Raw genomic sequence first — 12,678 nt, 5'->3', positions numbered from 1 at the left:
TTTCCTTGGCTACTCTGAACTTTTTAAAGAAAATCATCAAAGGTAACAACAAGTAACCTAAGTTTTAGCTTGACAATTGACAATTCAGAGTTGTTACCTTCACACTCACAAAAGCTGAGTCCATGGAATATCCTTTTCTGGTAATTTCCAAAGGCAACACCCCCACATTTTCACAAACCTCATATTCAGTCTGTGACCATTCAATATGAGACCACTTCAATTCCAAACTGTGGATGAAAGGAAAAAGAAAAAAGATAAGAAATATATAGTAGATGCTGGGTAGGCAGCATACATCTTGGTGAGAAAGATTTTTTCATCGACTCACCCCAGTGCTAAAAAACTCCTCATACATATATAGTACATTTTAGTTCATTAAGAACTTTGAACATCTCACTTGATGCTTACAACAATGCTATGAGAATTCCATTTTACAAATGCAGAGCCTAAGGTTAAAAAACTGTCAGGGGTCACAAGGTTATTAATGATAGACAAGCCTCAAACTTGAGTGTTCTGAAGGAAAGGAATCATCATTGTTAGGTTGACAACATTGTTAAGTTGACAGTGATATTCACTTTGGGGGAGGGCACTGACAGGCAAGCTACTGACGTATCTTTTGGCGCTCCTATCTGTGCATCAAGAACTGGTCTAGACACACTTCTCTGAACTTGAGTTCAGTTTAGTGACAAGTTATTTTGAGAATCTGTCTAGGAATTAAAATGTGCATGTGTTGTATACATTCTCTCTTCCTTCTTTTGCACATATTAAAGCGTTTTACTGATGTGTAGCTTGGATGCAGCTATACAACTGAATAAATCTGATAGTGGTCCTCCCTCTCCCCCCTCAACACACACACTTAGTGAGCTTAACATTTGGGCAAATAGTCTTCTTTAATCCTTATGTGGAAAGGAACATCTTTTTCTCTCTTTTTTTTTTTCAGGAAAGGAAACCAAGCCTAGGGAAGGTTAAGTAACTAGTACAAAGGCATAACACCAACAAACAAAACTATGACAGAGAGCAGAGTTAAAATCCCCAGCATAAATCTGATACCAAATCTCCTCTTCCTTTGCCATTCTTCTTCCCAATGAAGTACTTCATGGTTCTTATCTGAGCTACAGCCAAGGAATACCTTGAAACACTTCCCTTTTGGAGGTGAGAGAACTTGAAGTGTTTCGCCCAAATTTTTCTCCCCAAACAGACTTGGCCCTCTAGCCCCTGTTACCTTCAACCCCATATACACAAGCGACTTTCACTATGATCACTTAAGACACTTCCATTGCTTTTGTTTTATTCATTTCCCTTTCATTCTAAATGGAGAAAACTTCAGTGGCTCCCTGACCTACTTGTCAAGCTTCTAATCATATCCAGGCTCTTCCCTCTAGATTTGTAGATTTTTTTTTATAATTAGAAATTTTAAAAATTTCACAGGGCTCTCCAGGTTTTCCTGGGATGATTTGTATTAGAGAACAGGTTTATTCTCTATTGACCTCTTTATGCCCTTGCACCAATCATGTGTCACAGTCACATCCTATGATTAAGTTCACAAGCAAAATCAACTCAATAGTACTGGCTTCTACTCCCAGGACCTGGGTCAGTGGGGCAGGGTAGTGAGGGAAACTGCAAAGGTTCATGAGTCTATATGAACCGAATGTTTATTCAACTAATAGAGTCAATTATTGTTACTGGCATTCTGGGCTTAATGAAACTTTGATATAAAAACAGAACCCTTATTAAAAAATATTGAGACTTTCATGGGCCTTTGATATAACTGAAGTTCAGCATAAAATATATCAGTAAATAACTATGCTTAAAGAATCAGAAGAAAACAAACAACAAAGATATTAAAATGCCAGAAGTAACATGTAGCAAATAATCCCTAAAGGATCCACTTAAATGAGAAAGAAAAAAGTATCAGCATGAGGGTTTGGGGGAGATGACAGAAAGATGAAATTGGGAAAAAGAACAGTGACAACAAGTAAAATAGGTAAATATGGATGGATTTCAGCTAAACCTTGGGAAAGTTCAAAGGAGTTTCAGTGTTCATTCTTCTGAGAATCCATTCATTACTAATGGTAAACATGACAAGCAAAAATTCATCAGTGTCACTCCACAGATCCAGGTGACCTGAAGGCCTAACACTAAATGCATTTTGGTTACTGACCTAGATCCATAAGCATCTACTGACCTAGATGCTCCTCAGCTTCAAAGCACAAAGGGTTTTGATATTTGGGAAAGTGAGTGCCTTACCCTGATGCACTATTAGAGCGCTGCATAATGCTTAGAGGTCAAGGCAGTCATTACATAGCGTTCTTATTTGTTTTCTTAAAACTCATTACAAATAATAAAGATCTATTGAAAAGCCATGCAATTTAAGTCAGACTATATATCTTCCAGAAAATGATTTCAATCACAAAGCACCTACAGGAGATGTGCAACATGTGTTTGTATATGACTTTTTGGTTTTTGTAGTACTGTGTTTGAGAAGATCTTTCTATGCTAAGAATCTGATTTTTTCAACTCTACATAAACACTTGGAAGAAAAATAACAAATGCATTCAGTCATAGGAAGTCTGCAAGAAGCCACAACAGCTGTATCTGGGATTGTGTAGATAACCAGGTGCATGAGCCCAGGAGAGAAGTTTGGAGAGCTCTAAATGGGTAGGTGTCATGTACACAAGAGTTGGTTCAAATCTTCACATTTTAACAATCACTCCCTTCTCCTATAACCCTTGAGTAAAGCTCATGCTAAGGTCAGAAGAGAAGTTTATGGGAATACTTTATGTGAATCCCATGCGGCAATCATTTCAAGTCATTTAATAGGAGGTGAGAAGTCCTTAATCTCTGAGTCAGAGTTTCTCAACCTCTACACCATTGACATTTTGACCAGATAATTCTTTGTTTGGGAAGCTATTCTTTGTATTGTAAAATGTTTAGCAACACCCTACAACCCTAGCCAATACCTGCTAGTTCAATTGTATCATTCCTCTCCAGTTACGATGATTAAAACTGTTTCTGATATTTTCAAACTTTCCTTGGTGGGAAAAATCATCTCCAATTAATACATACTTTTCTAAGTGATTTTTGAGATACTAATCACAATACAGAAACTGATTTAATGGAAAACAAGATGTTGGTACCTAGCCACCATTGTGAATGGAAGATATAGGTTGGAGTAGTGGGAATTTTTCTGGATTAGAAGTTATGAGCTTTCTGTTCTTTCTGCCAAGAGTCTGTGATTAAAAAGTAGTTAGCTGTTCCATGCCTCAGTTTCCTCATTCCCAAAGTCTAATAACTATGAGTCTGTAATTCAAAGTGGTTAAATGAACCTTAATAAATACTCATTAAGTACATTGAGTTTCTCAGTGAAATATTTTATAGAAGCTACAATGGTGATTAGATTTGTCTGATAACTAGATCTTTGTTTATAATCAAATAGCATGACTTAAGAAAATGAAATGTTAAAAAATTATTCTTCTAAGTATTTAATTTAGGACATCAATTCAAAGATGATGCTATTAAGTTCCATAATCTAATGTTATGAACACCTGTGTTTTCATTTTTGTCTTTCTCTCATGATAATGGGGAAACAGTTTAGCCAGGAGACAGCATAGTGAGTACCCAAAACAAGTGCTCTGGAGTCAGACACATTTTGCAACCACTTATTAGTGTGTGATTAGGGTCAGTTAATCTCTCTGAGTCTCAGTTTTCATTATCTTTAAAATGAGGAGAATTACATGCACATCAAATGATGAAAATTAAAATTAGTTAATATGTATAAAGCACCTGTACACAGTGGGTGCTTAATATGTGATTTCTCTTCCCTTCCTCTCTACTTTCCTAGATCTAGTCTGGAAACAAATACTTTAACTTCTGGCTGGCAGGTAATGTATAAGTTTTCCCCAGTCAACCATTTCAACCTCTTCCCCTATAAGGTGTTTCATAAGAGTTGCTAAAACATTGCAAAGTTCACCTGTTAAAATTTCCTTTTCTTTTTAATTTCTTTCACCCCTTCTCTTTTATGGCCAAGCATGAATAATAGGACAGCCAGAATGAGGGCAGCCAGATGGAGGAAAGGCAGAACTGGAATCATGCAGCAGCCAGAGGAGCCCCCTAAGTTAGGAAGAACTTCTCTGTGGGACAATTTCTCCTTTGAAGTTGACTTTTTTCTTCTCCAGTGGGCAGAAAAAAGAGATCAACATAGAAGACATAGTAGGAAACTGTCTTGGTAAGAAGCTGGATACATTCTGTGGTCTACAAAGGTGTTTCTGATGAACAGTGTGGGTTCTGTGCAGCTTAGCTTGGGAGTTGTGATCATCTTGAGATTGAAGTTGGACCAGAGAACAGGCATGAGCTTATGAGTATGTCAAGGCACGGGCAAGGAAGGTGAGCATGCACTTAAAGTCAGGAGATTAGGGATCACTTCCAGCTCTGTCACTCATCTACTTAGAGATTTCAGGCCAATTAAGTAAGTGCTTTGAGGCTGATTTCCTTATTGCCCTTAAAGGATTGTGCTTTGCAGATCAAATCAGACACGTGAAAGCACCTAGCACAGTGCCTGAAATTTAGCCAAGTCTAAGTATTTATGCAAATTTCACAAAAAAGTGTCCCTTAAATGTATTCCAAGAAATCTTTGTTCAGTGAGGTATTAGGAGGAAGGTGTTTCTATATTCAAATCAAGCTGATATACGCTGCTGTCTATATCCCTCTCTCAGAGATTCCCTGTCCATACAAGCATCTCCATGGTTCTGGAATGTGATACAATTAAACAGCAGCCAAGTTAAGTAGCCAGCAATAACTTGATTAGTTTTGCCTAAACCAGCATTCCCGAACATTTTTTCTAATAGAAAATCAATTGACCCATTCCATAAATATGCTGCAGTAGCAAAAACTTATTAGCAATCAAGATTCTGGAAAATTCTCACTGAACATAGGCCTGTCTTGCTCTTTAAAAGACCCAATTTCTAGTCCAGGTTGCACACAGTAGTCCCTTTAGTTTTTTTACAGGTTTTCACCCCTTTGAATATGCAAACTATTAATCTATTAATTCTGTTTAAGTGAACCAAGAACACAAAGTTCCACAGCATTTAGCTTATTCAATAATAAGCAGGTTGATTATTTACAATGTGAGTCATCCCAGAATCAATTCATAATTAGAGATGGGGCTTAGCTGGCCACCAACTGTCTCTGGGATACTTCTTCAAACAGTCAATTACTGTATCCACCCAAATGAACGACAAGAGAGAGCACCATAAGGTAGATTTGTTAAGGTTTTTAAGTATTCAGGATGCTGTTGTATGTGTTTTGTTTGTTTGTTTGTTTTAAAGATTTATTTATTTATACAAGTGCCGGGGTACAGGCCAGATGCACTGGACGGTGAGAGGATTCACCAGAGACAGAGCAGGCAACAGAACAGGCAAACCGACTGAAATACAATGCTGAAGGGAGCAGCGGGCAAGACAGGAGCGATTGCTGCGCCATGTGGGATTCTCGCCGGCCAGCCAGGATCGAACCCTAACTGCAGAGGCTGCAGACAGCTTCATAGTGCGACACTCAACTGCCTGCGCCATCAGGGGAGACCATGTTGTATTTTTTAATCACATTTGTTTCTCTACACAAAATACAGTACTCTCTTCATTTTACAGATGAGATAACAAAGGTAAGAATGATCATTTAGGTCAAAGGCAGAGTTAAAGCTCAAACCCTATCTTTTGACTCTAAGTTCAGTGGCTTATTGCCTATTTTCCATACCATAGTCTCAGGGTGTTAAACAAGTTTACACTAATATTCATACTTGTAATTTACATTAAAAAATAAAACTTAAAGGTTCTCGAGGAATAAAGTATTCCTCCTTTTTTTGCAGCCTGGGTGACCAACATCTAGACAAAAAAGAGGGAGTTAAGTCTGCTGCCCCTTATCCTTAAAGTGAGTTTAATATACTTGTTAAGGGTAGCAGTATCTTTGGTGCAGTGAGGAAAACTATGAACTCCACGGCCAGACTTCCTGCGCCTATATCTGAGCTCCTTCACTAGTAGCTGCATGAGCTTGGAAAAGTTGCTTTCTATCTCTGTGCTTCAGTTTCCTCATCTTTAAATTCTGTGTCATAATTGCACCTAACTCACATGTGGCTGTGATGATTCAAGGGGCAATGAAATAGAGCAAACATCAATTATATTGCAAAGGCCTATGATTTATATTTCCATGTAACTAGGTTCTTGCTGGCTCTTAGGAAGAAACCCACTATTCATATCATTGTATCTTACTGGGAAAATGTACGTTTTGTTCCAAAAACATCTACTTACAACTGAGGTTGGGAATAACTACACCATTCAAAAATTATGCGTAATTTCTGACTCCTCCTGCCTACTCTAAAGAAAGCAACTTAGTGTGTATCAGAATAAAATCATAATTATTTTGGGGTTAGTTCTTGGTAGGTATATTTTGTACCTTTTTGTTTCATTGGTTGCAATTGTTTCAAATTGAATTCGAAACATCTGCCTAGGAACATGAAATTGAAGTAGATGTTTCAAATAGGGGAGCCTTTTTAAAATGGCCTCAATTGGGCCTCCCCTGGTGGCACAGAGGTTGAGTGCTGGGCTGTGAAGCTGCCTGCAGCCTCTGCAGCGCTGGTTCGATACCCAGTAGCTGGTGAGGGTCCCACATGACACGAGAGACCTCTCCTGCTGCACCCACTGCTCCCCTCAGCAGTGTATTTCAGTTGTCTGCCTGTTCTATTCCCCACTCTGGCTCTGGTGAATTCTCTCACCTTCCCGCGCTTCTGACTATACCCAGTGCTTTTATAAATAAATAAATAAATCTTTAAAAAAAATGGCCTCAATGAAGATTATAAATTCTTCTGTTCACATCCATGAACATGTGGATATTTAAAAATATAAATCATCTTTAAAAGCAATGTCCTTGGTAACAATAAGAATGAAAAGGGCCTGTAAGTGACATAATTGCATTAGCACCATTGTGAGGACAATTCTTCTGTTCATACCTGGAGGATCAATGGCAGCATTATGTCAATAACAAGTCTGACTTGTTACTTTTTTGGCTGAACTATTAAAAAAGTAAATGAAGTGAATGTATTTGTGTTTGGAGCTGCATATTTTTGACATTTTCTTGAGGACTGGAAGACATTTGTTAGAAATTACAAGTAGTTAATATATTTTATATAAATATTGTATTTATATTTGGAAATGTGGAAACATTTCTCCTGGGTAGGAGTGAGTTTAATGAGTAGTGGTTATTCACTTTAGTTTTATAACCTCATGACTACATTTTAATGTCAGGGGCCAGCTCTTCCTTGCTCATGCCTATTTCATAACTTTTAATACTATGTACGTGGCATATGGTAACCACTTAGTAAAAAATCTGTGGAAGCTAGGCACTACTACTCTTTCTCAGGCCAATGGAAGTAGGACCATGGGAGTATATTTTGAGATGTCTTTTTCTAGCAATGACTATAGAGACATCTGCTGGCAATTGCTGGCATTGCAATTCAAGACTGAAAAAGCAAGAATAAAGACTAGAGGTGGATTTCTCTTTTCTTTTCTTCCTTTGTCCATGTTCTGTTATAAAGGTCCCGTGAAAGAGTTGAAATCACCTATGATGTGTTTAGTTTGAGTAGGATATGGTGTATACCAAAACTAGGGTAAATCAAAAACTTTGTTTTCAGTTGACTAAAAAGCATTAGATTTAAAAAGAAAAAAAATACACACAAAGGACTGACTAATCTTTCTGTGGTCATCTGATGGTAAGTTATTCAAGATTTACATTACAAAATCCAGAATAGTGGACCAGTAAGTGAAATTACTATGTCTGTTGCTTATCTTAAATTTGAGGAATTATTATTCTCATTAACCTGAGAGTCATACACTATACAATGTCTTCGTGACACTCAATACCGCTCCAAGTCCATTTTCCTCTTTCCTTGGTCCCATCTTATATATGATAGGTTCATTAACTTATATAGCAGCTGGAAGTAATAATTTTGGGTTTTGTTTTGTGAGCCAAAGAGATTTTGGCTAACACTTCAGACTACCTCATTCTTCCTGGCTCCAGGGGCTTCAGAAGACTGGTTACTAACTCAGTCCTAGAGTGACCTCTTGCTGCATGATTTGTACATTAACCTGCAATTGCCAAGACAGAAACCTCTCTGTGTGAGAAAGTGTATGCATTTACATGCATTCAATGAATTAATTGATTTTAAATATTTCCATACTCCTGTAAAACTACTAACTTTCCCAGTCTCAAGCAGTAATAAAAAGAAAATTCTTCTTCAAAATAAACTGTATGAGTTTGTGATATAGTCTATCAATTTATCCTCTTAATTTTTGTTTGAAAAAGAACAAAAACAACAATTTGTTTGAAAAAGAAAAAAAAAACAATTTTTGTTTGAAAAAGAACAACTTTCCTAATCAGATATGTTCTGAACATTCTATACAGGACTATTGAATAAGCAAAATAATTTACAGTTGAGGTGTTGCAGAGTTCCCTGTTGGGTCCATGATTTGAAATTCCATGATATCTGAATTTACTTCCAAAGATGGGTTTATGATGTAGAGAATGGTCTTACTGTTTAAGTCCTTCTGACTAAATTTCTTGCGGATAACTTCACCTACAAAAAGAATAAATGAATTTCATGAGTAATCTAACAAAATATTCAATAAAATTGTTTAAAATTGTACATCTATTTTATTTTAAACATGGTTTTAAAACAGCCAAAGTATATATTTTTAAAGAAATTACCATTATTGTAACTACCTTCAAACTCAAATGCAATGAACTTAAATTAGGCTTTAAACTTTACTTTATCCCAGAAATATTGTGCCTTAAAGAAAATACAAAAACAGGAGAGGACAATAACAAAATCTGCAATTCTATGCCATTCTGTTTCGTGATCTAACTTGATACTGTCTTCATAAAGCACAAATAATAAACAATGCAAAAAAATCATTACACACAAAAAAACACCCAATTCAGAATTTTCTAAACTAACTGCTTGACATCATTTAGAATTCATGATTAAAAAATTAGTTACAAATTTGAGATTGGTCCTCACACTGTGTGTTCCTCCTGATATATTACAATCAGGCTATTGACAATAATTTAGAAACAATACACAGCTATGGACCAGTATTTCATTCTCCCACTCAAAATGAATTTGGGAAAGTTCAGCATCAAGCCTTCTGTAGCACCAATATTTGTTTATAAACTGCATCTATCAGTAAGCCCAAGAGAGTGTCTACCAAATGGGTTTCCACTTAAATTACTCTCTAGCATCAGCAGCTACTGGGTATTTTAAAATGAATAATTACAAGGATTAAAGAAGTCAGTACCTGTGGTTGTGTTCTCCAGATGTCCATGTTGGGGTGCTTGTAAAATCTTAAAGATGATCTGATCATCATCAGTGTCAGGATCCGATGCCTTCAACACCCGGGAAGAAATATAAATCCCATAACAGCCATTTTTCAGGAGCACCACTTGAGAAGGGGGGTACAAGTGCGTGATGTGAGGGGCTGTTTTGTCCTGCTGGTCCACCTGAATCATCAATAATCATATAAAGTATTATATAGAGGCTCTGCATCCCCATGCATAGGACTTTAAAGAGTCAACAAACTTCCCAAATTTCAAATTTTCATTCCCTTTGCTTGCTAATTTCTGCTAAAAACTGTCTTCTTCACCATTTCTTCAGCAACTGTCATGATGCCTAAAAGAGAATCCAATTTTCCACTGCAAACTTTGACCTTCTTTCATGTGTCTGTTGTCTAACTCCCCCACTAAGACATAAGCCCCATGAGAGCAAAGACCAGGTCTTTTTTTTCTTCTCTATTCCCTACTGCTGGCACAGTGCCTGAACCATAACAGAAGCTCTAGGAAAAGTTGTTGAATGACGACAGTAAAACTGACCCAGGAATTGTATTGCCAGCTTAATGTTAGCTGCACAGGATTCCCCATTTTCCTAGTATTTGGTAATTTATAGTAACAAAGTTCTAAGGTTTTACAAATGCATTAAACATTTTTTAATGTATCTTTGTTCAAATGGCCTAAGTATTAATAAAAATACTTCAACAAGAAAAAAAATGTCAGGTGATCAGTTATAGGTATTTGTGCATTTGTTTCATTGAGGATGAGAACCAAGTTAACTAAACGGGTAGACTCAATTTGTGAAGATGGTGGATGGATAATTACTCACTCATGAGTAAGAAGAAAAATATAGGTTCAAATTCTACACCATCTAATTAGATGTGTCAGCCATCCAGGTCGGGCATGGAGGGCAGTCCTTATTGCAAATGATTATTGTAGGTTACAGAGGAAGCATGTTTAGCACAATTTACCACTGAAACTAGAAAACAGGTACAATAACAATGCTGTCTTCATTCCCTTTACTCCTAATCATTCATTTACTCAAAAATAATATTATGGGAATCTCAGTTCACATTAGCAAAGAAAAGAATAATTGTTAATGACAAGGCCTATATATTGTTTGTATGATAACATAAAAGAATACTCTGCAACTATTAAAAAGATTAAGAGAATAGGTGAATCATTTAAAAAAATTCCACAAAACCAATAACTAGCTAAGTATAGGGGGGTTTTAATGCTAGATTTCCCTTGAAAACCAAATACCTTTGGTGACCACTTGTTTTTTAAAAAACGTTATTACCTAAACTCTTGTTACAGTTTCCTTTTGTGTCTTTACTCATATTTGTAATAAAATGCATCCTAATCTTATTAAATGCCCAGCTTCTTCAAAAGCAGGTCTTTTGGCTCAGTATACTAAAAGCATTTTTAAATGATTAGAATACAAGACATTTTATAAAAGGAAAGGCTACACTCTTGTAATCACTTGTATTGTATTTTCTGAAAATCATCTCAGACTTGCCTAAACCATAGGAAGCAGGGACTGGTCGACCCTTTCTCCCTCACCTCCAACTGCACCCCCTTTTAAGGAAGATCACAGGAATGACTGCTGCAAGATTTCATTATCTTGGTCAGACAGACACGATTTCCTGTATAATAAATGTCAGATCAGTGTCTACTGGTATCAGTGAAATGCACCTGTGTTTTACACTTGACAAGTCTTGAAGCTTTACCCTTCCTTGCTTACCCCAATTGGTACATTTAGAGTGGTATACCCACACTTGGGAGATTTATTTGGACAGAGTCATCACTTTGAGCTGGTTAATATCATATTGCCTTGCCAAGAAGAGCCCTTGAATACAAGAGACTGAAGGGGCATCTCCCCCACTGCTGATGGGGACCAGTCACTTTCTAAATGGCTTGAGCACTCAACTCAAAGAAATTGGGGAGCTGGAATTATGGGTGAAAATGTGAGGCTTTCCCTGTGAGGCTTTTAACCATGTTTTTGTTTTTTTGGCATGGAAATCCTTGTGAATCTTTACAACATATATCCAACATTTTCCTATCAGTAAATTCTGTAACTTGTAGTGGGTACCTCTCTATGATAACTATGTTCTGTAAGATGAGTATTGATATTGGAAAGACTTGATTTAAATTCTAGTACTTCTCTACACTCTACCCCTTTCCTTCTCTTCTCTGGAGTATAGGAAAGAACGCTTGTGTCTGCACTCATAATGGATAACTCCTACAAATACAGCCAAGTAGACCCCCAGAAGATTATTCCTGGTTGGACAACACAATGACATTCCCCTACCTAGTGTGGGGAGTCAGGAATCAATAAAATGACTATTAATACACTAAAAAAGTGTGAGTAATAGCAATTAAAATATATAACAAAAACCATAATTATGTTACTGTATAAACAGTACTTCTAACACACCATGTCAGTTCTAGCAATATCTTCTGACTTCTTCCAGTACACCATTATTTCATTACATTTCCTAAAGCTCTCTAATGCCAAAGATTCATGATGCATGCATTATATATTATCATGACTCCCTCACCTTTCTACTCAGATCCTACCTTAAATAGAGACCATGATGACTAATTTTTGTGTCAATTTGGTTAGTCTATAATGTCCATTTGTTTGGTCAAACACCCAGCTAGATATTGCTGTGGAGGTGTTTTTTTTAGATGTTTCTCCTTAGCTTTGTGTTTTTTTTTTAACACACACACACACATATATCCAGTTATATTTTCCTTAGAAAAGGATATATGTATATATATATATATATATATATATATGTTTTTGTGGAGGTATTTTTAAGAGTTGATTAACATTTATGAGCTCACATCAACTCTCCAACATTTAACTATGTAGGTTTTATCCTGTCCTTCCTCCCTTTTAGTGTTTTGTTATTGACTCATAATATTCTTGTTCGTGCTTCTGATTTCATATTCCTATTGTCATTTGACTCAGAGTTTTGTGTTTTGTTTTTTTCTTGTAGAATGCCTTCCAACATTTCTTGTAGGGCAGGTTTGATGCTTATCAACCCCATTTACTTCTATTTGTCTAAGAAAGCCTTTATTTCACTTGCATATCTGCATGATAATTTTGCAGGATAGAGTATTCTTGGCTGGCAGTTCTTGTCTTTTAGGATTGTGAATACTTCACTCTACTCTCTTCTTGTCTGGAGGGTGACTGGGGTGAAATCCAAGGAAAGCCTAATTTGGATGCCTTTGTATAATATCTTCTTTTCTCTGGATACCTATAATTTTTTCTGTATCTTTGATTTTTGATACTTTAATAATGAT

At 36.5% G+C, this 12,678-nt stretch overlaps 1 protein-coding gene across 2 annotated transcripts in view; it reads right to left on the bottom strand.

The window, feature by feature from the left end:
* The window catches only part of LOC311173148 (FRAS1-related extracellular matrix protein 1-like), a gene marked incomplete at both ends in the record, with an annotated part of 36,860 nt that overhangs the window by 22,396 nt on the left and 1,786 nt on the right, over nucleotides 1-12,678 (bottom strand). For both annotated transcript variants that reach the window (XM_084236954.1, XM_084236955.1), the window contains 3 exons: nucleotides 98-227; nucleotides 8,473-8,617; nucleotides 9,339-9,540. In XM_084236954.1, the coding sequence (XP_084093080.1) occupies nucleotides 98-227; nucleotides 8,473-8,617; nucleotides 9,339-9,540 (477 nt within the window). The remainder of the gene's footprint in view (nucleotides 1-97; nucleotides 228-8,472; nucleotides 8,618-9,338; nucleotides 9,541-12,678) is intronic.

This window comes from Talpa europaea (genome assembly GCF_964194135.1).
Source record: "Talpa europaea genome assembly, chromosome: 7".
NCBI lineage: Eukaryota > Metazoa > Chordata > Mammalia > Eulipotyphla > Talpidae > Talpa > Talpa europaea.
The sequence above is the reverse complement of the archived record's forward strand: the minus strand, read 5'-3'. Positions and strand labels throughout refer to the sequence as shown.